Below are 27,927 nucleotides of genomic sequence, written 5' to 3' on the forward strand. Positions count from 1 at the left end.
ACCAAGATCAACCTCTACCAGAATGATGGAAAGAGAAAAGTATGGTGGAGGCATGGTACAGCTCATGATCCAAAGCATACCACATCATCTGTAAAACATGGCGGAGGCAGTGTGATGGCTTGGGCATGCATGTCTGCCAGTGGCCATGGGTCACTAGTGTTTATTGATGATGTGACACAGGACAGAAGCAGCCGAATGAATTCTGATGTATTCAGAGCCATATTGTGTGCTCAGATCTAGCCAAATGCAGCCAAACTGATTGGTCGTCGTTTCATACTACAGATGGACAATGACCCAAAACATAAAGTCAAAGCAACCCAGGAGTTTATTAAAGCAAAGAAGTGGAATATTCTTGAATGGCCAAGTCAGTCACCTGATCTCAACCCAATTGAGCATGCATTTCACTTGTTAAAGACTAAACTTCAGACAGAAAGGCCCACAAACAAACAGCAACTGAAAACCACCGCAGTGAAGGCCTGGCAGAGCATCAAAAAGGAGGAAACACAGCGTTTGGTGATGTCCACGAGTTCAAGACTTCAGGCAGTCATTGCCAACAAAGGGTTTTCAACCAAGTACTAGAAATGAACATTTTATTTACAATTATTTAATCTGTCCAATTACTTTTGGTCCCTTTAAAAACAGGGTGGCACATGTTAAGGAGCTGAAACTCCTAAACCCTTCATCCAATTTTAATGTGGATACCCTCAAATGAAAGCTGAAAGTCTGAACTTCAACTGCATCTGAATTGTTTTGTTTAAAATTCATTGTGGTAATGTCTAGAACCAAAATTAGAAAAATGTTGTCTCTGTCCAAATATGTATGAACCTAACTGTAGAAAATTGTAACATATATTCTTTTGGAGGACCAGGCACATCACATAGACAAACCATTTATTTTAAAGGGGTTGGCCACTACTTCATAAGTATTTGCATGTCACCTAGCTGCCATTAATAAGCTTTTTTTTATAAATCCTTTGCTTTTCCAAATCCTTCTATAAACCTGAGCTGCTTCCCTGGTCACGTGATCTCTGGCTGAGAATCCTCTGACTTCCTGTGATGTCACATCAGATTCTCCCTGGCTCAGGAATCTGACAATCTGGCGTGACATCATTGTCATGTGACTTTCATGCTGTGTAAGTTGGCGGGGCTCTATTCAGCAGAGCTCACTCACTACTTCAGCACATATGGCTGCACACAGTTCTCCCATCTCCCTGCCTATTTCTCCCTCCAGAGCTCTCGCTTATCTGTATATGTACAGCAGGACACTTATACTTGTATATGTGTATATTGCTCTATACCCTGAGTAATATAGATACACCCTGCTGTATTCCATCAACTATATACATACGTTCATACATCTCTCTCTTACTATCCATCCTATTACAGCAGAACTTGATTAATCAGTAAGGGGGATCAGGGGATAATTTTTATTGGCATGGCTGGTGTTCAAGTGCTTTGTGTTACAGAGAATATATGTATCAATAACTTCCTGGAACAGTGTCCTGGACAGGGCATTATGTTGAAGCTTTATGTGAAGCTGAGAGAGGAGTGGGAGAGGTTTAGGTGAAATTACAAGGGCTGATGGGAAATTTAGTCAGAAGAGAGCAAAGGATTCTGAAGAGAAAGTGATGGCTGTGACAGCAGAGTTGATGCCAGGGCGCAGGAAGTGCAAATGACATGAAACTTGGCAGAAAAAGTATATGGGGATCTTTAGGGGCATTATCCTTAGGCATTCATGGCAAAACTAGTAGCTGAGTTAGGGTAGTGGAGTGTTGTAAGAATTTCACCTGTCGTGTTGCTGCAGGACTATAAAACACTCTGCCAAGTTCTCCTTATGGATAACTGCAGATCAGTGGGTGTCTCAGTATTTGGATACTTTATGATCAGCTAATTATCCTGCTAACTTCAAAGAAATGTGATTGACAAAAAATCAAACATCCACTTTAATTAAGAAAATGTTCTAGATCTTGTTGTTGTTATACAATATGCAAGCCAAAAGTTAAAAAAAATAGTCACTTTTATCCTTGGTTCAAAAAAAGGTGTATGGGAGAACAGATTTGCCGCACATGATTAGGATGGGGCCTTAAATAATTCTTTCTATAATACTAGTTATAAATGTGCCCCACTGGATTTTAGCCTGAGGATGCTACTTATCATTTTTGTCACACCATAGTTGCAAGTTATTTTCTGAAGGCCTGTGTAAGACACTCTTTAAGCAGACTTATTGTTTTTTCACAAATGTTGCTCCTTTTGCTGTTTTAAGCTCAGTTGTATTAGGGCAGAGCTGTGATATTTGACTACAGTTTAGTTACAAGTGTTAGGTAGTCTGAAGCACTCCACCTGTCTCCTCATTGGTTCAGACTAATCCTGCACTGCAGTTTCAACCAATCATAAGCAGGGGGTGGTGCTTCACACTTGTAGGCTCTGTAGCAAAGTTATAGTCACAGATCACAGCTCTGCTGTAATGGAGCTAAACTAGAAAACCGCAAAGTAGTATGATCTAAGGAAAATGGCAACTGTGAGACCTCATGTAGGTACCAACTAACATATATTTTTTGAGCTGTTGATTAAATGTCACTTTATCTATCTTCCTTGATAATTACTTAAATATTGAAAAATAGTCATAATCCTACCTAGTAGGATTTGAACCCAAGACAAGGTAACAGTGCTAACCATCGTGACACCATGCTGCCCTATCAAATTATTTTATTTTAGTCATTATTTTAATCTGCTGCATACTGATCGCATGATCTCTAGTGACTGTAAATCTGCATGCCACTCATGTGCCATCTTAGTAGCACGCACCTTGTCAGAGACCCAAGGGCAGCACTTAGCTTTACAGGTTTAGGCTCTCCTTAAATTATGAGCAGCGTGAACATTATGTAATGGCACTTTGATCAATGAGAATCTAGTCAATGTAAAAGCCCCATTACAAATCTTTTCCTTACCAGAGGCTGCATGTCAGAAATAATTTAAAAGGTAGTGGTTGTGCCTTTGAACTCTTGCCAGCAGTGAAGATGTGCGATAAGAGGTTAACACTACAGCGTGATTTGTGATTTAGTATCTATAGCCGTTGAGAAATGTTATATTGTATCTGCAGGCAAGTAAACATAATATAATGCCCTCCGAGGCAGGAGAATATATTGTAAGCATTCCTTTGGTGAACTTATATAAATGTATTAGGAGACGGCATAAACAACAATTTCCTAAAATAGTTTTCTTTTCTTGAGTGCCCCTTTGCAAGGAAAAATATTGTCATTGCTCTGTTTACAATGCACAATGCCCCAGTCAATTGCTTATCAATTATTTCAGTCTCTCCATTTTTTTTCCTCACTATAGATGACTTCAGCAAAGTGTGGTATTTGTACTAGTTTATTCTGTCATGATTCCATGTAAGCTACTAAATTATAAAATTGACAGATAACCAGCATGTATTAAGTTCTTGGATACATCAGTGTTCATACCCTACCTTTCGCCGTTTTTTACATGCTTATCTGGCCACATCATGATAAAGTGGCTGAAGATCTGAATAAAACAATTTTTTAGTTTTTTTTTTAATTTCTCATCTCCATTGCAGAGATATTAGTTAGTAAAGTTTATTTGCACATTTACCTTATAACCAAAGCGTAAACAGAGTTTCCTCTCTGGGGGAGGGGGTTACTTTTTCCCCTGCGTGATGTTGCCCAATCATAAAGAGGCAGCAACATGCAGAGGGGGAAAAAAAGAAGAAAACATCCCCAGAGATGATTAGAATAGGATTTGGTAAGACAATTGTATCTTACCAACTTGCATAGACCTTACTGCTGGTGATTACTGACATTATGAGTGCAGGGGGAGGGGAACAGAGCTGTGTGTCATTACATACACTACTCGGCATCTATCCCAAGCATTGGGGAATAATGCGGAATGTTGCATGTAATGACACACAGCTCTGTTCTTCTCCCCCTGCACTTGTGATCACAGTAGGTGTCGGCAGTGAGATCTATGTGACCTGATTAGACACATCAGTCTTAAAGGGGTTGTCCACTACTAGGACAACCCCTAGGACAATCCCTTCTTAATCTAAATCTTTGGCCCTGATAAAATAAAAACACCTATACTCACCTCCCGTGGCGGCTGCGTTCCAGGGGTGTGACCGCAGGCCCTTCACCGCTCTGTCTCGCGATATGCCGGCATCCAGAAACCAGACAGGAACGAGCGCTGCTGCACACGCCGGGGCCTCGGGGGTGAGTATAGCTTTATTTGTTTTAATTTTTACGGTTCACACTGTATAAATCCATGCTGTTTGCATGGATTTATACAGTGTGACCTAGTTGTCAAGCACTTTCCAAGTGATGCTATCGCCTGGAAAGCGCTTGTCAATCTGCATGCGGAAACGCATGTGAATCCGCATGTGAATCTGAATGTATTCTGCAGGAAAAACGCATGTACAATCTGCATGCTTTTTTTCTGCCAGGGAGATGCAGAAATGCTGCAGAAATTTTCTGCTTCATTTCTGCATCGTGGGCACATAGCCTAAAATCGCAAATGATGAATTTGGGCAGAATTTTGTTTGCAGAATGTTCTCTGAATTTCCACAACAAAGCATTCAACAATACAAGTGGATGGGGTGTTATATAACCCAATCATAAAAAGCATTCAAAAATTGCAGTGGATTCTAGGTATACTGAAGGTTTACATGTCCCCTGCTCAAAAATGCACAACGAAATCCACATATTACAATGACTGAGGATATTTATCCTGGTTTCACAAGATATTTTTTCAAATTGTCCTTGAAATACTCTTTATTTTAATTATTAAGCTTTGAATAAGAAAAAAATAATATTGGAAACTTGAATACGAGCAGAAGAAACAAAATATCAAGAACCGCTGTAACATCAAAAAATGCAAATAAAATGTATGCCACCATTGACATGTTAACAAATTGCTTAAAGGTAATTATTAATATATTTTTTTAATTAAACAGCTTTCTTTATCTATAGATATAAGTCAATGACAATACGCAGAGGGACAAAGATATTTCCCGTTCTCCACTGCTTAAAATAAATTTATGAGCGAAAAAGCATGAAAAGCTAAATGAGAGTAGCACTCACCACTGGTACTTGAAAAAAGCAGCACTTTATTGTGGTCATCACATGAGGAGAGGAGACATAAAGAGGTAAGTAAACGACAGCTGTTTCGCACAAACTACGCTTCTTCTGGCTAATTACAATGTAGAATACGCACCCCTTTTATACAGGGTGGGCCATTTATATGGATATACCTAAATTAAATGGGAATGTTTGGTGATATCAACTTCCTGTTTGTGGCACATTAGTATATGGGAGGGGGAAAACTTTTCCAGATGGGTGGTGACCATGGCGGCCATTGTGAAGTCGGACATTTTGGATCCAACTTTATTTTTTTCAATGGGAAGATGGTCATGTGACACATCAAACTTATTGAGAATTTCATAAGAAAAACAATTGTGTGCTTGGTTTTAACGTAACTTTATTATTTCATGAGATTTTTACAAGTTTATGACCACTTATAAAATGTGTTCAAAGTGCTGCCCATTGTGTTGGATTGTCAATGCAACCCTCTTCTCCCACTCTTGACACACTGATAGCAACACCGCAGAAGAAATGCTAGCACAGGCTTCCAGTATCTGTTGTTTCAGATGCTGCACATCTCGTATCTTCACAGCATAGACAATTGCCTTCAGATGACCCCAAAGATAAAAGTCTAAGGGGTCAGATCGGGAAACCTTGGTGGCCATTCAACTGGCCCACAACGACCAATCCACTTTCCAGGAAACTGTTCATGTAGGAATGCTCGGACCTAACACCCATAATGTGATGGTGCACCATCTTGTTGGAAATACTCAGGGAACGTGCCATCTTCAGTGCATAAAGAGGGCAACACATCATGTAGCAATTTCAGATATCCAGTGGCATTGAGGTTTCCATTGATGAAGAATGGCCCCACTATCTTTGTACCCCATATACCACACCATACCATCAAGATACGAGATGTGCAGCATCTGAAACAACGGATACTGGAAGCCTGTGCTAGCATTTCTTCTGCGGTGTTGCTATCAGTGTGTCGAGAGTGGGAGAAGAGGGTTGCATTGACAATTCAACACAATGGGCAGCACTTTGAACACATTTTATAAGTGGTCATAAACTTGGAAAAAACTCATGAAAAAATAAAGTTACGTTAAAACCAAGCACACAATTGTTTTTCTTATGAAATTCTCAATAAGTTTGATGTGTCACATGACCCTCTTCCCATTGAAAAAAATAAAGTTGGATCCAAAATGGCCAACTTCAAAATGGCCGTCATGATCACCACCCATCTGGAAAAGTTTTCCCCCTCCCATATACTAATGTGCCACAAACAGGAAGTTGATATCACCAACCATTCCCATTTAATTTAGGTGTATCCATATAAATGGCCCACCCTGTACTTTACTTCCAATACTAGTTTTCTTTTTTTTTTTTTATTTCCTGCACATAGCATTGGGAATAGAGTATAAAAGGAGTGTGTATTCTATGTTGTAATTAGCCGGATGAAGCATAGTTTAGGTGAAACAGTTGTTGCTTACTTACCTTATTATGTCTCCTTTGCTCATGCGACGACTGCAATAAAGTGCTGCTTTTTTCACGTACCAGTGGTGAGTGCCACTCTCATTTAGCTTTTCATTGTTTTTTGCTCACAATTTTGTACTGTTTATCTCAAGCTGAGCACCACTATATCTGGTAATCTGCAATTAATGTTTGCCTGTATGCATTCCTGGAGGGTGTGTTAGCAGTGCCAGTATTCCTTCCTTTTATTTTTTATGAGCTAGAGTAAATTTATTAGCAACTAAACCAACTCTCACTAGGTAGCCAATATTTTTACAAGATATGATAAAGTGCAGAACAACTAAAAGTCTTTTTTAGCTACTACCGTGACAGCCATTACAGGAATAATTCATCTAGCCCTAACCATAAGTAACCTGTGGGACTCCCTATAGACATGGGCTTCTTATAGCTAATGGAAAGCCCAGTACTCACTATTAGAGATGAGCAAATTAATTAGAGTGGAATTGAATTCTACTCAAAAATTGAAATTGAATTCTACTTGAAAATTTGCATTCACCAAAATTCAAACTGCATATTTTTTGTAATTTGCTTCCACTCTGGTGGCCATTTTTTTGATCAGTAGAAGTTAAAAAAATAAAAAGGTTAAAAAAATCCATCAAAAGGTTAAATAAAATAAAAAGATCTTTATTCTTAACCTTACTGCTCACCTCTCTGGCCCCTCTGCTCCTCACCATCATTTGTGGGGTCCTCATCACATCTTCTGATCCCCAAGCCTCTTACACTGAGCCAGTATTTCCAGTTCTGATGAGGACCAGAACAGTTTTGTGCATGAGATCGCAAGGTCATGGCTCATGATGTCACAACCTTCTGCGCATTTGTGGAGGACTTCAACATGAGCGGAGGGGATCAGAAGATGCATGAGGACAAAATTCAAATTGGTCCGTCAAATGTGAACGGACAGTTATATAGACTAAGACATGTTAGACAATAACCCAAAGGAGAGGGTTTTAATTACAGTGAATACTTTTGCTGGTTTTGAAGTCCATGAAAAGAGGAATGGTGAAAGCTAAAAGAAATTCTTATTGAAATGTCAGCTGGTACCCATTACTTTGTGTAGAGTTCATATGTAAGCAGGAATATGGATCAAATATGGTGGTGGGTAGGTTATCTAGAAGAGGACTTTCAATAAAACTTAGATAAGAATAGATGGGCATCTAGGGTTGCTTGCAGAAGTCATAGACATTGGAGACTTAGTTTTCTTGTTTTGTATAAAAGTGGCCTGTCAGATAATTATACCTGTAAAAATCATACAGATTAAAATCTCTGTTCTGCAGTCATTACGTGCACTTCGTTTATGGTAAAAAGTCATATTTCAAGAGTGGTGAAGGCCCGAAGAAAAGGAAGAACCCATCATTAGTGAAAGCAAAGAGCATTTTCTTAGAAACTATTTAAAAAAAATCTGTTGTGCTTAGAAGTAGATAGATCTCTTCCCCTGAGCAATAAAAGGATTGCCACCCACTATAGTTCCAATACACTTTTCACAATAATATAGAGCACCGTCTTTTTGTAGGTTCTGCTCAAACTTGAAAAAGAGGTTGATTTATTTGAGTTTCTAAAGACTCCCTCTTGCCACTGAGCTCTGCCCTAGTTAAAAATGGTCAGTTCACCACCTAGGGTGCAGAGGCGTAGCTGTAAGGGTCGCAAATATAGCAGTTGTACCCAAGCTTCATACCTAGAGGCCCCTGAGGCACATCAGAAGACACAAGTTTTGTGAATATCACATGGTAGGTGAGGGCCCTGTTACAGATTTTGCACCAAGGCCCATCAAGGTATATTTCTCCTTGTTCCTGTGTAAAAATGTGTGCAGACTTTTTTCTAATACCCTTTTCTTAATATTTTTGACAGATAATTTATTTATCCACATGAATTTATGAAAATTAAAGCTGTCACTTGAATTATGTTTTGGCTGACATTTCTAACACCACATTTTACATGTCTGTTTTTAGTAGCATGGGAGTCAATTAGCTTTTCTTCTTTCTCCAGCTCTCACCAGCAGCACAGCAAATGCAGCCCACTCAGACAATACAGCCCCCTCAGCCCACGGGAGGCCGACGCAGGAGGGTGGTGGATGAGGATCCAGACGAGAGGCGGCGAAAGTTTCTGGAAAGGAACCGAGCAGCTGCCACCCGGTGCAGACAGAAAAGGAAGGTCTGGGTGATGTCACTGGAAAAGAAAGCAGAGGAACTCACCCAGACAAACATGCAGCTTCAGGTGTGTACTGTACAACCTCAGAGAGCCAGTGTTTATAGCCCAAGCGTTTTCTGTACCACTCCATCATACACAACCTGCCTGTAAAGCAAGACACATTAGATTAATAATGAAAACACAGACATAATCTGCCCTCAAAAATGATTGAGGTTCTCTTATGAAAACAACCCATGTCCAAGGATGCCAAAGTGAACTTTCTGCATAAGTAAAAGCTTCATTAAGATTTATTGAAATAAGCCCACAGGTCTAGTCTATACATAACATAACTCTATTTTTCCTTTTTTAAATATAACATTTCTCCAGCACAAGTTATTAAGGATATTGATGTATTAAACTTTATGTCCCTTTCTTTTAAATTAATTCCTGAAAAAAAGCATAAACTTGTAAAGGAATTAATCCGTCTTCTATTATTTCAGTCTGCTAATATATGATGGTTGTATGGAACTACAATCAAGTTCTTATTTCCAAATATATCAATTGAGAAATACTTAAATAGATTTCATATTGACCTAAGAATGATTGCTATTTTTAGGTAGTAAAGAATTAAAAATGTTTTATTAATGATATGTTTTTATTCTAAAATGTATTTTTTTGTACTGTCGATTGTATTGGACCAGTGTTTGAGAGCACACAGTAAAATCTCAGTCCATTAAAAGAAATTATCACAGCTGCCTTAGTAAAAGGTAGGATGGATGAGAGGAGTAATCATTCACCAAACCTTGGATTGACCATATATTCCACGCCAAAAGTCTTGGGTAGACAGTAGAGATGAGCAGATCATTTGAAATTCAAATTTACCAGCTTTGAAGAATTTCCGCCACCCCTCCCCCACAAAATTTGCTTATTACCTTTAAATCACAATACTGTAGAGCCTTTAATTGCCTGGAAAATATGTGTATATTACTCAGTGGTCTCCTAGGAATGTATTGAACCCCTTTTTGAGCTCTTTAGCACAAGCATAGACTTTTTAATGTCCAAGTGACCTCAACCCATCGGACTAATGGAAAATGGATAACACTGTTCTACATATTTTCAAAAGTTGTCAGGTTCAGTTATGAAACAATCCATTTCTTAATGATCTTGAATTCCATTCTGACAATGAAAATGTTTAGTTGGCTCTTGTTCTATGATATCAAAGAGCTTTCCTTTTACTGCTACATATTAATGCATAAAAGTTTCAGTGCTTTGAAACATTATTATTTTTCCAAATATAAGTATGCAAAATATTTTGTTATGCCAATTTTCTGATATTTATTTAGAGGAAACTTAGCAACAATTCAAATTACTAAAACATCTCTAAACACTATTGCGAATTATAATCAGTTACAGAAATTGCACTACAAAATTTGTTCCTCATTCAGTAACAACTCCTTTTTGCTTGTCTCTTGTACTCCTGCATTGGATCATGTCTTACAATTATCCAACACTAATCTGCAAGCATTGATGGATTTGATTTTCTTTGATATCTTTTCTCCATAGCCGCAATATCTTGGTGAAATCTCTCACCACACTCGTCGCTCACTGCTCCGCGGTTTGGTGGAAAGAAGTCTAAAAGTGAATGTAAGAAATTAATCTTTAAGGACATGTTATAGCCAAGATCCTTATATGTTTTGAGATTTTCCACCAACTCTTCATAGTTATCTGCTCTTGAGTTTCCAAAAAAATGAGTTACCACTAATGCGAATGCTATCCATGCAGCCTTTTCTTTGCCCTGCAACAAACGGAGAAACTTCTCATCTTGAAGAAGCTTACGAATCTGAGGTCAAATAAAGACTCATTCCTTTATCTTTGCTTCACTCAACCTTGGAAATTTATCAATGAGATATTTGAATGCTTTTGCACTTTTATCCATTGCCTTTACAAAGTTCTTCATTAGGCCCAACTTGATATGCAATGGTGGTAACAAAATCGTATGTGTTACAAGGGCTAAATGCAGGACATTTTACTCCCTGGTTGAAGGGAATGTCGAAGAAGCCAGTCTCTTTTTTTGTTGTGATATTCTCTTGCATGACTATCCCACTGACACAGAAAGTAGCAGTACTTTGTGTATCCACCCTGGAGACCAACCAGGGCAACCACCTTTAAGTCACCACAGAGGGGCCACAAGTGTTGGTCATATTTCAGGCAATTCAACAGTTGTTTCATGCTGTCATAAGTTTCTTTCTTGTGGACTGCATTATCAACTGGAATTGAAGGTAGCACATTGCCATTATGCAGCAAGACGGCTTTTAGGCTTGTTTTGGACAAATCAAAGAAGAGCTTCCTTTCCTCTGGATTATGACTTATCTTTAGAGCTTCCATTAAACTGTTGATGTTTTTGCATGCCACAAGATCACCCTCTATGAAGAAGTATTGGACAAGATCTTTATCACGGTTGTGGAACAAAGAAATCCAAACATTGCCCTCTCGGAGATTTCACTGCTGCAGCCTGGAACCTAAGAGCTCAGCCTTACTCTTGGGCAGATCCAGATCTCTAATAAAATCGTTCAGTTCACTTTGTGTTATAAGTTGTGGTTCAGTTGAGGTTGCTGACAGAAAGTCTGGGTTGTGAGAGGAAGATGCTTTATGACAATAAGCACCCTCTTCTTCCTCACTTGACTCAACTGAAAATGTTTCTGGTGCCTTTAGAACCAGAAGTTCATCTGTATGTGGTACTGAGCGTATTGTAGATGGAATGTTTGGATACTGTAAACTCCACTTCTTCTTCCTTGAAATTCCTTTACTAATGGGGGGCACCTTGCAGAATAGCAATTGGTAGTGTGATCGGTTGGCTCTCTCCAAATCATTGGGACTGCAAAAGGCATAGATTGCCTCTTCCCTTACAACTACTGGGTAAGATATGATGCACACCTATTACAGTATATTGGTGGAGCCAAACTCTTGTCCTGATCTCCTATTCTTTAGCCAAAATAAAGGTTGTAGGTTTTCCTTACCATGGTAGTCAAGTTTCGCCTTTGTGACGCCAAAGTGACTTCTCCCCATATTTAGCAAAAACTATCCGCTTTGTTAATGCAAGAACGAGGCAAATATGAAAAAATATATAGAAACATGTCAATATGCTAAGAAACTAAGCTAAGAAATCCTACAACTATATACCTTACACAGAGAGCATTTATAAAAGTAGGTGATACAACTGTCCCTTAGGGGACTTGAAGCTGCGATCATCTGATTGCTTGTGCTATATACAGTAATACCACAGTATTGTTCCATATAGTAAAAATCACGTCACATCAGGGGTGTGCCAATAGACAATTAGAATGATGAGCTCTCATGGCAGCACACAGCTAATTCCGCTGTCAGTTTGACAGTGGCATTAACAGTATACAGGCGGTGGTTGTTAGAAGCAGGTCCTGGCTGTAACACACAGCCATTACCTGCCATCTATAGGACCCCATGTGCCTGCTCGATACACTTGCTACCAACTTGCACCGTACATGTACGGAGGATTTCAGAAAAGGGTTAAAAGAAAAATATTGTAGCTTGCATGTCTCACAATGTGTGAAACACACTTTCTGTGACACACAAGCCTTGGTTTCAGGATTTTTTTTTAGTAGCTAAATTAGGATAGAGAAGTGAATAACGAAAGAATAAATGCTGTTATTGAGGTGCTGTATATCACCAATCAATTCACAGTATATCACTGGAATTTTTGGGATATTATTCACAGACTTAGACTACCACTCCCATTTTCACTATGCACTATGCATATGTCAGTGGTTAGTGTGAAAATTACAAGATTTCCAAATTAAATAAAAAAAAAAATACTTAGCAAAAAAGTTTTTTTTTTTAAAAAGTCAAGATAACAAATTTATTTAAAATATGGTGTGGCAATTTGTTTGTTTTTTTCTAGTTTTATTCATTAGATTACTGTACATTCATTGATCTGCGGCAAGAGATTCTACTTGGGTTTTGAAAATTGAGCTACGGTTATTTATATTTGATTGCTTTTATAAAATTTGCACTAGATGAACTAACTATTTGAACAAATTCATAGTATTAAAGCTAGGATTTTTTTTATTACAAAGGATGGGGCATTAAAATTTGGGTTGTCTGATCCTTCTTACCCCTGACATCTTATGAGAGACCCACACACAAATACTATAGTCAGCTAGACTGACAAAACCAATGGGTCCAGCTGACTGTGCTCTCATGTGTACGGCGAGCTTTAGGCAGAAATGTAGACCAGAAGGAAGTATTCACTCTTAAATCCATCCTTCACCCAGACTTCTAGATATTGTGGATGTCTTCTTCATAGGGAGGGGCAGCAACAACAGAAGACTGTATGTCGGAAACTTCACTTCTATTTGTAGAATAAGATGGTGCATGCAAGGTCGGCACAGAGAAGAGCCATAAAAGAATTTAGCTGTGGGAAAACAGTCATAGGGTAATCATGCAGCCACGATTTAATGAGCAATAGTTTAAGATTTATCCCGCTATTAAATATACACATATGTCCAATTACAGGGAACTGGAACTTAGTCTTAATTCTCAAGTTGGCACGTTGTTAGATGTTTTGCCTTTTTCTCAAGGGTTGCAGAGTCACAGTTTACCTGAAGGTTAAAAACATATAACCTGGATGGAGCTATATCAACAGCATGCTACAGGCAGAGATAGTATCTTCACTTCTTTTGATTCTGTGTAGTTAAAGGTGAAAGGTTAAAAGCATTAACCATTGCCATATGCACCTGCAATATGTCTACATTAAACCATGACACCACTTACTAATACAAAAACAATCTGCCAAGTGGATGAGAATAGATTGGAAAGAACTTTTTACCTGTAGCCCAACCTAGGATCTACTATAAGCATAACATGGTGATGACCTTCACAGGTAGATGCAGATTGTAAATTGGTGCTCACGTCTGGGCTGTAACCAACAACGACATAGATTTTCTATGATTGTCAAACAATATATTAGACCATGCTTCATGACATAATGGACATATAATTATAACATACATGGGAGCTTTTGTTAGGACTCCAGGCTACCATGGCATCCTTTAGGCACCCATCAATGGGTGCATCCAAACATCTAAGGACTGGAATTGTACGGGACTTCTTCATAGAGTTTCTACAGCATCCAGGTGGTAAACTCATGCAATCTGAGTTGAAATCTGACTCATGCAATCTGATCCTATTAGTTGTTCAGGAGCTTGGCTGTATGATACCAGGGAGATCCCAGTAACCCATGAAATACCAGTGACAGATGTATACATTGTAGAGCAGGGCCAAACTCCAGACATCAACTGATATGTAAGTCATTGGTTGGTAAGTTTAACTTTTAATAAATCCTGGAAAACATGTATTCTTCATACTTTAGGAAAATAAATCTCTCAGTAAAACCTTCAAATTAAATTAAAAGGTGACTCCACAAAAACACCTTACCACCACAGGAAGGCAGCTAACACATTTTTATAAGTTTTATACATATTCTATAAAAAAAATTACCCTTGTTAAAGAAGCACTTCCATCAATGTCTTTATCCTCTTAATTTATTACAGTCATCATATTATATAACACTGTGTACTTACAATTGCTCATTTTACCTTTCTACCCAGTTAATTATTCGCTTTTCTCTGCTCTATGTAGAAACAAGAAGTCTTGTGTCATTGCATTTATCATCCCCCTCTTCAACTCTTGACCCAACTCCTCTGCTCCTCCCCCTGCAATAGACCTTTGCAGTGACTGATAACTTGTGCAGAACAAATTGACCTCCTGTTTCTGCATAGAGCTTCGAAGGATTCAGCTAGTCAGTTTTTAACCATGTGATGTCATAGACCTAATGGAAAACAGAAGAATTAGCTGGGTAGAAAGGTAAAATGAGCAATTGTAAGTACACAATGCTATATAATATGATAATTGCAATATATTAAAAGGATACACATTTGGATGGGTGTGCTTCTTTATTTATTTTTTTAATTCAATGGAATTAACCATTTCCTTTGCCAAGTTTATATTTTCATTTTATTAAGATACAGGTATTTTTCAAGTCAAAACATAAAATTTGTTTGTATGCCTCAGACATTTATCATATGTCTATCTACATTCTAAGCTATAATTTATTATACATTCTTATTGTATGCTGAGTTAATTTCAAAACCTTATAATTATCTCACTATCTGACTAATAATATATGTTCCTTTAAAGAGTAACTAAACGTTTTTTTATAAAAACAGAAGAGAAAATTTCCATCATGTTCACATTTTATAAAACACCTGTCTTTATTATCCGGAGTGCCATTTATTATCCGGAGTGCTGCTGGCCGACCAGAAATATCCAATGCAAAGAGGTGGACAGGCACATCCAATAATAAAAAATCTTCAAGCTTTATTCCAAATACATATCTTTAAAAATCCATACAAGGATGATGTGGTACAGGAACCGCTCTGACGCGTTTCTGGCGCCTTCTGCGCCCTTAGTCATAGAGCTCATAGAGCGGTTCATGTACCACATCATCCTTTTATGGATTTTTAATGATATGTATTTGGAATAAAGCTTGAAGATTTTTTTATTATTTGATGTACCTGTGCACCTCTTTTTTGCATTAAACTTTTTTAGTTATCATTGTTTCCAAAGTTATGAATCTTTCTGATATATTCCATTACCTTATTTTGCTTTCTTTTCACCCATAATCCACGCTGAAAGTGCCGTTTCAACTGCCTTGTTCATGCACTTAGAGTAGATGACTGAACAGCAAGACTAGCAGATATCTATACAGCTCTTCCCCCATTCTTAGACGCTATTTACAAAAACTCTCCCTATCTAAGCAAGGGGTAGGAGAGAAGAGAAGGTCACCATGGAGCATAGATATTTGATACACCGGCACTTCAAATCAGCTACTCTAAGTTCATGAACAAGGCAGTTGAAACAGCACTTTCAGCACTAATTTTTGGGAGAAAAGGAAGTAAAATAAGGAAATAAAGTATATCTCAAATATTCATAACTTTGCAAAGTGATCAATGAATAAATAAAAAAGTTTAGTTACTATTTAATTAATCTTTAAAAACATTATTTGGTCATTTAAGTGTTTTTTTAGTATGAACATGTACTAGATGATCTGACATGTTGTTACACATGAACTGTGGTGGTTTAATTGGGAATGCTGCAGATATGTGAATGCATTTGCACCAGTTTTCCATTTAAGAAAACCCAATGCCAATTTTTGTCACATGAAACTGTTAGTGAACTGGGGCTTCAGAATTAAATTAAGTGTGACTCATTCATAAATACAGCTTATAGTAAGTGCTTAAAAAATATCTCTATTTCTCAAAATCTAAAAAGATAACCTTTTCAATGTTTTACTTGTACAATTATTTTATAAAGGGAGGATGTATAATACAGATGACAAACTGCAAAAATTGCAGACAATTTTCTGTTACAAAACAATAAAGGTTTGGTGGAACATGCTGTGGCTTATAGTTTTTGAATGGCTGAAGAAACATATAAGTATAATATGCAAATATTTAATACCCTATTACTACTCAAGGATATATCACTTTCCTAAGGCCATATTCACACGTTCAAGATCATGTAATTAATTATGCATAGGTTTTTTCTTGTTATTTAGCTGTTAAAAAAATAAGCAGAGTATTTTATATGTCTTTCACATGTTCACATGTAGCTGAAAAAAATTGTGCAGAAAAATGAATCAGCTGTAGATTTTAAAATCCACAAAGGCAGGTTGTTCAGTATAAGATAAGCGTCAAAATTAGACTGATTTAATCCGATAAGCTTAATAAATGTGTGCATCAACTGCATTTCCATAAGGCTCATCCATGTGCAGATTTGCAGGTCATCCACCGCAAATATCTGAGTTGTAGCCTTCAACTTCTACCACATTTTCTTTGCGTTCGATAAATCCAAACCATTGAGACTAAAGCAATAATTATTTAGACTTTATTTAGCTTTTCATAAGCCAGTCTTACTCAAAAGCCTGCTGGAGTAAAATGTGAATAATCTATAGTGTAAATAGTAATTTTTTTGTTCTGTGGGAAGCCAATCCCCATATTATGCCACTTCAATTTGAAAAATAGTGGTGAAAATTACAAGTTAAAAATTTTGGCACAAAATAGGAGTTCACCAAAATCTGAGATTTTTTTTTACACCATTATTCTGGGACAAAGTCTTTAATAAATTTCCCCCATAGTCTTGAAGGGTTTATGAGATTAGAAAAAATATCTGTTTGTGGATTGTGTCTGTTATTTTACAGTTGTCCTGAGTGAGCCAGAGAAAGGAAACACTTTTTACTATTTTTGAGTAATTTTTGTTTTGTTCTTTTCCAGAATGAGGTGTCCATGTTGAAAAACGAGGTAGCACAACTCAAACAGCTATTGCTAACACATAAAGACTGTCCAATAACTGCCATGCAGAAAGAATCACAAGGATACTTGAGTAAGTACTGGATCATATTATCTCTGCAGAGTATTTCCCAGTTATGGACTGTATCAAATAGAAAAATGACATGTTCCATAATATCACAGAGGTATCAGCAAAATGGGGATCCCTATGGAGTGCACATGAAATTTTGTACAACAGATCGCAGAACGCTGTGTGTCAATTTAATGCCTCCTGCATATTGCTTTGCTGTGTGTATGAGACCTTAGATAAAGCAAGGAGCATGACCACCATACATCTAGAACAGATCCCTAACTCCATTCTAAAAAACTCCCAACGCAACCTTAATGTTAACTAAAACCTTTAATATGGGAATAACTCCTAGCTTTAACAGAAATCAAATCTAATTCCAAGCCACTGACTTATATTAGACCTCAACGTGAACGGTCCTTTGCTGCTAGTTTAGAAGGCCGCAAGTAATGTCTGGTCCAATGTGTAATAAAATTATTTTCTATGACAAGTAACCTCTGTTATGTCTGCAGTACATCTTTTTCATATGCTATCAGAAAATACTGGCAGTAACTTTGGCGCACGCAGACGCAAATGGTGAAGTAGGAAGTGTTAATTCTGAATATGTGCTGTGGATGGCATGTGGTGTACAATATTTGTATAATAGCTCAAGGTGATGGGATAATACTGCAATCTCCAAAAATACAGGTTACTTTGATAAAACTGTGCCTCTACCCCAAAAAACTGCATGCTATTGCCTTCTCCAATTCTAACAGTGTAATTAAAGTGAATTTCGCAAAGTGCAGGGGGTCTTAATTTGTAACCTTCAATGTGATCCTAATACCAAAATATGGCCTGGGATATTGTCACTACTTAGTGCAAAACATAAAGCATTACAGCTTAATGCAAACCAGCTTTTGAAGCATCAGTAAGGCATTTCTAATATTATTACCGTAGGATGCTAATACAGCTGATAATGTGTCATCAGGAAGTGCTAGATTAATGTATATGTCCATCTTTGAACACCACTTTAAAGTTTTTCAAATCTGTATCAAAATTTGAGTAACTTTGTAAAAATATTGCATAACTTAAAGGGTCTGTCCATAATTTGATAAAGGGTCTGCTTTTTTCCAAAAACAGCAAGCCATCTAGGTATAGCTTCAGTAGCATTGCAAAAGGTATTGTGGCCATTGTACAGATGGTAAAATGGGGCCAAATTATGACCATCTGAAATCAACCTACTGCAAAGTGTAAATCTGACAATTTATTTTTCTAATTCTTTAATCTGCTTTCCTGCTTTCTGTGCAAGAATGTCAAAGCATGACATCACAAACATGTGTCTATCTAACTGCTTATAGTCGGTGCTCTCTCTATTCCCTTTGCCATTGATTGTATGGAATTCATTATCATGCACATAAATAGAAAAGTTATTTTGCTAAATTACTAACAGTCAATCGTTAGATCAGTCAGTCATTAAATCAGCTCCGTGTTCAGTGGACCCAAGTGAATAATACATTCCATAATTCTGAAGCTATTCATATTCTTGTTCAGTGTATCCTTATGTATTGTGTATGTTTATATGAAAAAGTTGGAAAAAAGTTTGAAAAAAAACCCAATCATGCACCCATTTAAGATGGGCAGCATATTATAGAGCTAGGGGGCACTGAGCAGATGAATATACAGGTTTGTTGGAAATTCCTACTCATTCTGAATATTTAAGTCAAGGTAGTAGTACAAATCACTCACTAACAGCAGTCTCTGTATACACACTTAAACTGGTTTCACATATTCGCAAAGCACAATCCAAGTCCAGACCTTAAAGTAGTTGTCCACTACTCGGACAACCCCTTTTTTATCGTAATGTTTCCCCCTCATAATAATAACACTTATACTAATTTCCATTGCCAGCGTCGTTCCAGCGATGTTGGCACTAGCTCTTCTGGTGATCGCGTAACATTGTTATGTCAAAAGATCCCTGAGGACAATCAGTGCTGTCTTCACTCTCCCTGGAGGAAGTGAGAGGTCTCCTGACCCGAACGTCACAGCCTCGTAGGCATATATGAGGCTGTTGAGTTCAGGTAAGGAAACCCACTGCAAGTCTGGATACTGCGGTTCGTACTCAGACTTGTGTGATTTGCGGATGTGTGAAATCGGACTTAAAGAAGAACATGCACTCACTTTTTTATTCAGTAAATGTGTGTATACATGCATGTAATGTAGTATGAGTGTATTAATATACTCACCAGCTGCTGTTCTCTCCGGTGTCCAGCGCCGTTCTTCTCTGCTTCTGAGTGACGTCACCCCAATTGTGACTAGCTGGCTCGTTCTATGCTCTATGCGTGATCCGGAAATCTCTTTTACAGTGAAAGCCTATGGAGTCTCGTTCTGATGCTCTATAGGCTTTCATTGTAAAAGGTACTTCCAGGTATCGAAGAGAGGAGTGTGACCCCACCAGAAGCAAAGAAGAACTGCACTGGACAGGCAATAGTAGGTGAGTATAGTAACACACTCACACTACATTATATGCATGTATACACATATTTACTGAATAAAAAAGTTAGTGGGAGTGCTTCTTTAAACAGGGAAGATTGAGATTCACTGCTTGGACAACACCCTTGACTGCTAAATCCAGAGTTAAGCAAGTATTTCAATAAATACAGATTATGCTAAACCTTATCCCACCAACCTCTATAATAATCAACTCAACTCCTCCTTTTCTATAACATGCTCCTGGCATTCAGTATATACGATATGTTCAACATAATAGGTTCTGTTTAGGCTATGTTTCCATGATGAGTTTTTGGTGAAGTTTTGATCATACAGTTCCACCCCTGGTTTTGGCTTACAGATACTGATGTAAAATACTGACCAAATACTGACCATGTGAATGTGGCTTAAAATATGACAGTTGGCATAAGATTTAAAAAATCCCATCCACTTTGTTGGAACTATAGGACACTATGCCTTTTGTGCAGCGAAGATACACAGCATAAAAAAATCACCAAAAACTCATTGTGGGAATGTAGCCTAAAGCAGCTAAATTGGGTCTCCAGTTTTTTTTGTAGAAACAAGCACACAATTAATTGGCAGTAACTATTGATACCTATTTAATTGAAAAACTGGTCTTGTTACCCATAGTGACCCACAACAGAGGAGCTTTCAGTTTGTGCACTGCTCTGAATGATGAAAGCTACAATGTAATTGATTACTCATAGATAACAGTTTTACTGACAGTTTTGCAAAATGGATATAATTTTAACTTCTAATATAACTCTGTATTCTGTTACAAAGACAGATTTGATGGATAGATAGTACATATATTGTGTCTGCAGATATATTTATGTGCAGACCTAACTGGGAAAACGTATATACACGAAATTCGCAGGGTTGGGATATAAAACATCATTGACATAAAACTCATAATTGATTCAGATTCTAAGTTAGTTTTGGTGCATAATGACACAGCTTTGACTTTTAACTCTCCATTCTTGAGTTATAGCCCCCTCTGTCTGAATATAAACCCAGTTTTTTTTTAATCAACTTGGCTTGGTCCTCAAGAAGACGCTCATAGAGAAGAGTTATACAAGCACTCCCGTTAAAATTGTTATGGCTAAATTCTGTAAATGTATATGCAGTGTAGTGTAGTTATATTAATATACATACAATTAATATATAGCTGTCTTCTCCAGTTTCCAGCGCTGCTCCGGTCATCTTCTGACTTGCTGACTTACACTGTGGTTTATGTGTGAGCCAGACGTTGCTGTTAGGTTATGTGCACACGATCAGTATTTGCTTGCAGAAATTTCTGCAGAGTTTCTGCAAGGTTCTGCACCTCTTGGCAACAAAAACGCATTTTTGATGCTTTTTCATGCGTTTTTGATGCGTTTTTGCCTGCAGATCTGCAATGCGTTTTTTCCAATGCATTGTATAGGAAAAATGCAGTCAAAAACGCACAAAGAATGGACATGCTGCTTCTTTTAACGCACATGAAAATCAGTCAGGAAAATTCCTTATCATGTGCACAGATCTTGCAAATTGTCATAGAAAATGCTGGGATAAGGTTTGCAATGCGGTTTTGGGGCCAATTCAGCTCGGATTTACTACATCAAAAATGCATAAAAAACGCATCATGTGCACATAGCCTAACAATATAAACCCATGAAGCCTTGTTCTGATGCTCCATAGAATTACATTGTAATACCAACTTCCAGCTCACACATAGAGACCTGTGTGATCCAGAGAGTCGGAACTTCAGCCACATGACTCTGAAGAGGACCAGAGTGGCATTGGTCACCAGTGATTATGGCTATATTAATATAGTAAACTACACTACACTACATATCACACAGAGATTTTTCCCATAAAAAATTTAATGGGAGTCCTTCTTTAAGGACCACACCCACTGGGCTGAAAGTAGATTTATATAAGGAAAAGGGAACCATATCTCAGGAATAGTGTGGTGAAGGAACAAAATAAAAACAATGTCAGATTTAAGAGAACAGTGGCATTTCCACCAGGAAAAAAATATATTCAGTATATGATTTTGACAAGTGACGGATCCTCTTGAAATTGGACTCTGGGAAAATTCAGTGACAACTCTGATGGCTATAATAGATGCCCTATCTGTTAACATGTCTGCTGTTACTTTTACTACTTTACTGTGTGGCGTAGTGGACTGTTCCAGCCACAGGCATGTCATACTGGGACTTTAAGGCCACGTTCACACTTTCAGTATTTGGTCAGTATTTGTAAGACGAAACCAGGAGTGGAACAACCAGAGGAAAAGTATAATAGAAACACGTCACCACTTCTGCATTTATCACCCACTCCTGGTTTTGGCTTACAAATACTGATGTGAAATACTGACCAAATACTGAATGTGTGAACAGTTCCATACTTATCTTTTAGCACGCCATAAAGGAGCACTTTGGAGATTTTTTTTCTTGCTGTCTTCTATCGTTTTCAACGCCGCTCTCGTCTGCTTTGGCCTCACGTGACCACATTTGTGATCTGACATCTTACACAGCGTCTTCTGTGTGGCCAGGAAAACCTTGTTTTGAGTCTTGTAGACTTAAAATTGAGAAGATGCTGTGAGAGACGGCAGGTGATGCCAGAGCGGCGTTGAATATGGCAGAAGACGACAGCCAACTAGTATGTAAGTACACGCTCTACACACACATTACTGATTGCTAACAGCGTGGACAATAAATAAAATCGCCTGAGAGGTCCTTTAACAGCAAAGAGTTCTTTAATTGTTCTTGCTTTTAGAACTACATTTCTATAATACCTCTTAGTGTATGTCTGTCTTATAACTACATAATGGCTTTCACACATATATTAGCACAATATTTTCACAGCAGTTTGCCAATCACCAGTCATCTTTGGCCTTCTTGCAAGCTTTATTTAAGGTAACAAGCAAAGGTGCAGGAGAGCTGCTTAAAGCATTTAAAATGAATTTTCCATTTTATGCAGGATGAGTACTGCTACTCAAAAGCTGCCCAGTGCATGGTAAGTTCAGTTTCTTTTAAAGATACAGCATATATCCTTTATAAATTCTTGGTCTGATTGCTCTCATACCCATTATAGGCAATGTTGTAACTACAGGGAATGAAAACTATAACAGATACATTAACCCTAAATTGAAAAGGCATTAATATTTATAATCCTTGAACATAATACTCCATAGGATATACCGTTTGTCAAAGTCACATTCAAACTTAAAATGAAGCGGTCTAAAAGAATCAAAGTGAAGAATTGTATTTTTTAAACACTCTGACGTTGCGGATCGGTTGCAGATTTGAAATGAGTATTAAAAATCTAAAAGTCTTATAGCACACAGATCGATACATGTGGATAGTTTTAAAAAACCCACGTACATTTAATTGAAATAACCTAAAAGCATTTCAGAGCAAGCTGCGGGTCAAAGCTGTGAAGGCCTATTGCACATTGTCGTCAAATCACAGTTTTTTACCATGATCGTTGCAAAATGTAATTAAAAAAACTTTGTATAGATCACAGAAGAAACACGACATGACTGTGACTTAAGAATAAACCTTACTTTGCAAAATTGCTGCAGATACATTATAAAGTGGCCTAAATGTATTAAGTATAATTAATGACAACGTAAAATTAATTAACCATACATTTTCGCTAGTCTGTAGTTCCTTGATTAAAATTGTTTTCAAGGGGAGAAAGTATATTGTCTACTATTTTATTAGTTATTCCTAAGCCCAAAATCAGGTGTCCATGAAACACGTTCCAAGTACCGGCCATGGGTCACCTAACCACCTCATTGGCATATATAAGGCTGTTGAGTTCGGGTCAGAAGACCTGCGGCAGGTCCGGACATTGTGGGGTGTACTCGAACTTTGTTTTATAGTCATCTGAATTTGCCCTTAGTAATATATTAGAAACTGACACTTTCTACGCATGCTCTGCTGCTAATAACGATGTGCCAATCTGCTCTCTGTTGCTTACGAGCAAGTGAAAATTTTTGATCGTTAAGTACTTTTCCTTTGTATATTTACAGTTGTGCAGTTTCTTTCCATTTACAAATCTATTCATTAACATAATACTAAAGCAAACAGAGCCTAGGCTAATTATATTTATATATATTTAGTCATTTGTATATGTGCTGTTGTTTTTATATTATTAAATGTATTATTTATTATACAGTATTATAAAATGAATGAAAATATATGTGTGTTATGAAGGTTACCTCTACATAAACATGCAGTTCTAAGATTTTAAATGTTCTAATATAGTCTTGTTCTGTAATTCAGTTGATTGTTTACCTCTGGAATAGTGAATGTACTGTACTAATTGCTCCAGGATATGGAGATTTGGTATGTAATAAGTTCTAGCGAGTTTTAGCCTCCTCGGTGTATATATAAAGTAGGCATCTGATATTCATTACAGCATCTAATGTTTCAGAACTTGTTCCCAAAGCAGAACTAAGACATGATACACAGTGTGTCTGTGGTGCACTGTTGGCATATACATTGGAAAAATCTCCAGGCGTATATACTGATACTCCCAAAGATTTTAACGCATAAACAAATGCTAAAAGGGTCGGAGCTATCCTTTAGATGGCAGACAAAAACAGTTACTATATAGCCATATTACATTATATTATATTTTACACAGGAATTTATATAGTTGATATTATTATTATTATTATTATTATTATTATATAGTCATACAGAGAGGACTTTGTGTCTTATGCTATTATTATAGCACCCTATACTCCATAGGAATTATTTGCAGATATAATATCTAGCATTACAGAGATTAGGAATATTTATATAATTGAACTAATTGCTTTCAATCTCTGTATCATGCAGATGAATATTATAAACGGGTTGAACTGCATTTATTTTAAGTGTCGACAATACACCACATGGATTTATTATGTAATATATAACACTTTCCTTGATTAAGTGTATTTTTAAAAAACCCTGAATCAGCTTTTATGAGTCACAGTCAAAGAATATTATGTAGTAAAGATAGTAATGCACTTCACACATACAACACAGATACCAAACATACTCCTGATCGTGACAATGTTTATTTTAATTACAATATCTAAGATGTTCCTTTATAATACTTTGATGTTGAGCTCCGGATTAAACACTCAGTGCTTGTCCAAGATTTTCATGGGTCTAGAAGTTCTGATATTTATACTTTTAGGTGAAAAATAGAATGGCAACTCATTTTGATGGCATTTGAGTCGAGCAAAACGATTTACAGGTCCTTGGTCCAGCAGCCATGTTGTTAGTCTGTGGCCGCTGGAGCAGAGCGCTACAATGTCCTTACTACCTGTTGGTATCCTGTGCGCCTTTTCTGATAATCTACTGACATCGCGGGAGCATACTGATCAGAAGAGGTGCCCAGGACGCTGGCCGGTGGAAGGAAGCTTGCAATGCAGTACGGATGTGGTCACTAGACCTAGGTCCCATTTTGCTTAACACAAGTGCCAATTTTTTGCTTCCATCATATAAGTGTGCCATATTCCCTTTTGTATGTGATGGCACTTACTAATATGTTGCTTTGCAATATACTCGATATGGTTACTGTACCCACTCATTCCTAGTTTAGTAATAATTCACATTGGTCACAATTGCTGTAATCCTGCAAATTTGAAGGAGGAAGACTCTGCCTCTGGGGCTTCTGACCCACTCAAAACTTCAGCCTATAGTCGGAGTTTCACTAGCAACCAAGGCCTCTGACTGAGACTGCATTGAGGGTACTGTATACTGGGCTTTCCATGAGCTCACCACTGCTCATCGGCTCATCTGTAATAAGAGTCAATACATTATAATAAACTGTGCTGCTCATGTGACAAGCTTCAGCCTGTTATTCTAATTTATTTAGAGTGTTTTTATAGTATGCAGTAAATTATAATAAAATATTGTGCCAATGTCTTACCCAGGTCCTGAGAACAGCCCACCCGAGAGCCCAGTTCCTGCCTGCTCCCAGCAGCAAGTGATCCAGCATAACACCATTACGACTTCCTCTTCAGTCAGTGATATGGTTGGAAGCTCCTCTCTAAACCCTCTTGCCAACCACAGAACAGACATAAATCCCATTCTCTGAGACAATGGGTTCAAGAACTGCCTCCGGGAGTTTGGTATTAAATCAGATCTTCCATTTTTATGAACTTTTTTCAACTTTATTTGAAACCTGGAAGTCTCTTCATTCATTGAAAGACCATACCTACCCTTTTTTATAGTATTCATTGTTTTGTCTTTTTATGTCTAAGAAAAGGGATTTATTACATTATTATCATGCAGTTTTGGGAAATGCGTGATGCTTTCTCAGTGTTCTGGTACAATGTATTAGTTTATGAACTGCCGCATATATGTACATAGCTACATTTGTTTTGTTTTTTTGTTTCATTTTTCTCATTGTACTACATAGTCGCCTGAACCATTTGTTCTTTAAAAAAATATATAAAAAAAGGTTAACAGCCATTTCTGCTCAAAGACCAAATTTGGGGGTTGCACCAAACTAATATAATATACAATTTAATTTATCAGAGTACAAGTAGCCATTTTGTGGAGCAGATCCAATACTTAGGAGGATATGTCCAATAAAATTGGAATCAGAATTTTTTATAAAATAATCAAATATTTATTTGCACCACAAAATGACCATTTGCACATTTTATGGGTAGTTGAACCCTTTTTACATGTAGCATTGTTTCAAGCAATTACAACACAATCTGTTACATTTCCAGTAAGCTATTCTTTACATTTCAGAATTAATATTACAGGTATATTAATTATATTGCTAATAAAAAATTATAGATAATTGTTATCTATATAAAATCATGGGCATCATGGATGTAAATTGTGTTGCATGAAAACCTGATCTTATTGCCCATAGCAACCAGTCCGAGTCCATGTTTCCCGGGCAATTAAGAAGCTGAATTTGATTGTTGGTTGGTATGAGCAGCAAGGTTTTTTTTTCTCAAGAACAAGGCCCTTTGGGACAGATTTATCAGCGATTTGTTTATGAAAACCTGGCTTAGAAGATATATAAAAACTAACAGTGGTGGTGTGCGCCATATTTATCCAGGAGTTTGGTCTATTTAGAGACTCAAGTAAACTTTTCAATTTTGATTCCAATCTTTTTGAGGAAATCTTCTACTTGAATCCTCTCTCAAAAAGAAATCTTGTCTTTGTATTCATTCCCTACATGAAGCTGTCATATAAGGCTCGAAATAGTGTTGATAAATCTGTCCTATCATGTATTTTAAAGGGAAACTGTCTTGTAAAATAATGCTATTAACCATATGAGGTTAATCTGCAGGTTAATAGTGTTCTGACACAATGCATAGCCTGCACTGAGAGCCCCGCTGCCAGGAGGAAATTAAGTTTATTCCTCTCTGTAACTAAGCATTAGGGGTGTAGTTACAGCCAGGTTAACTGGCAGGTTCCCTTTAATAAATAATTCACCTCTTTCTGTCTATTATTTCATATATGAGAAGCCATCTTGAATGTCCAGGCCTATATGAATTATTGGGACTGCAATCTACTGCCTTCATATGTTCTCAAAACTTCTGTTAGAGTTCTAGTACCTTTCATCATACAATAGTGGGAGATTCATTGTAGCACCCAACCAACAATGAATTTACAGAACAATTTACCAAAAATCTAACGTCTGATTGGTTCCCAAAACAATACATCAAAATGACCTTAGAAAACATGGACCTTCTTGTCCATAGCAATTAGAATCCACCTTTCATTTTCTGACTGAAATTCAGAAGGTAAACGATTAATTTTGTTGGTTGCTATGGGTGAATAGGACATTTTATATATGGGGCTCCATGAGTTTTTGTTGGTTTTAGTTTTTTAGGAATATCGTAAATAATGCACGAGATGGCAATAAAGGAAACCTGACATGAAAATGCAGTCCAATCCGTAGGCTTCATGCAGGAGGAGCTGAGTAGATCATTATATAATTGTGTGAGAAAAGATTCAGTATATTCTGTGTTTTCATCATTTAAACCTCTGGTCTTTCTGGGATTTTCGGTCCAGGGGGAGGTCCTACCAATGACTGATAGCTGTCTTTGTATAAGTGTGAGAGAGACAGTTGTCAATCACTGGTAGGACTGCCCCCTGGACCAAAAATACCTGAAAGAGCAGAGATTTAACTGATGAAAACACAGATTATACTGAATCCTTTGTCACAAAACTATATATCAATCTGCTCCGCTCCCCATGTTGTATGACATGTTGCCTGCAGAT

General features: G+C 37.3%; 1 protein-coding gene across 4 annotated transcripts in view; it reads left to right on the forward strand.

The window, feature by feature from the left end:
* The window catches only part of CREB5 (cAMP responsive element binding protein 5), a 613,433-nt gene extending 586,073 nt beyond the window's left edge, over nt 1-27,360 (forward strand). For 3 of the 4 annotated variants that reach the window (XM_073677914.1, XM_073677916.1, XM_073677918.1), the window contains 3 exons: nt 8,609-8,836; nt 17,116-17,224; nt 25,608-27,360. In XM_073677914.1, the coding sequence (XP_073534015.1) occupies nt 8,609-8,836; nt 17,116-17,224; nt 25,608-25,771 (501 nt within the window). In that variant the 3' untranslated portion in view covers nt 25,772-27,360. Of the gene's footprint in view, nt 1-8,608; nt 8,837-17,115; nt 17,225-22,648; nt 22,685-25,607 lie in introns of all 4 variants that reach the window. The other variant, XM_073677917.1, reaches the window with a different exon arrangement.
* Nucleotides 27,361-27,927: the final 567 nt, after the last annotated feature.

The sequence above is a fragment of the Phyllobates terribilis genome, unplaced genomic scaffold, assembly GCF_046119375.1.
Source record: "Phyllobates terribilis strain yellow unplaced genomic scaffold, ASM4611937v1 Scaffold_4__5_contigs__length_816908805, whole genome shotgun sequence".
Taxonomy (NCBI): domain Eukaryota; kingdom Metazoa; phylum Chordata; class Amphibia; order Anura; family Dendrobatidae; genus Phyllobates; species Phyllobates terribilis.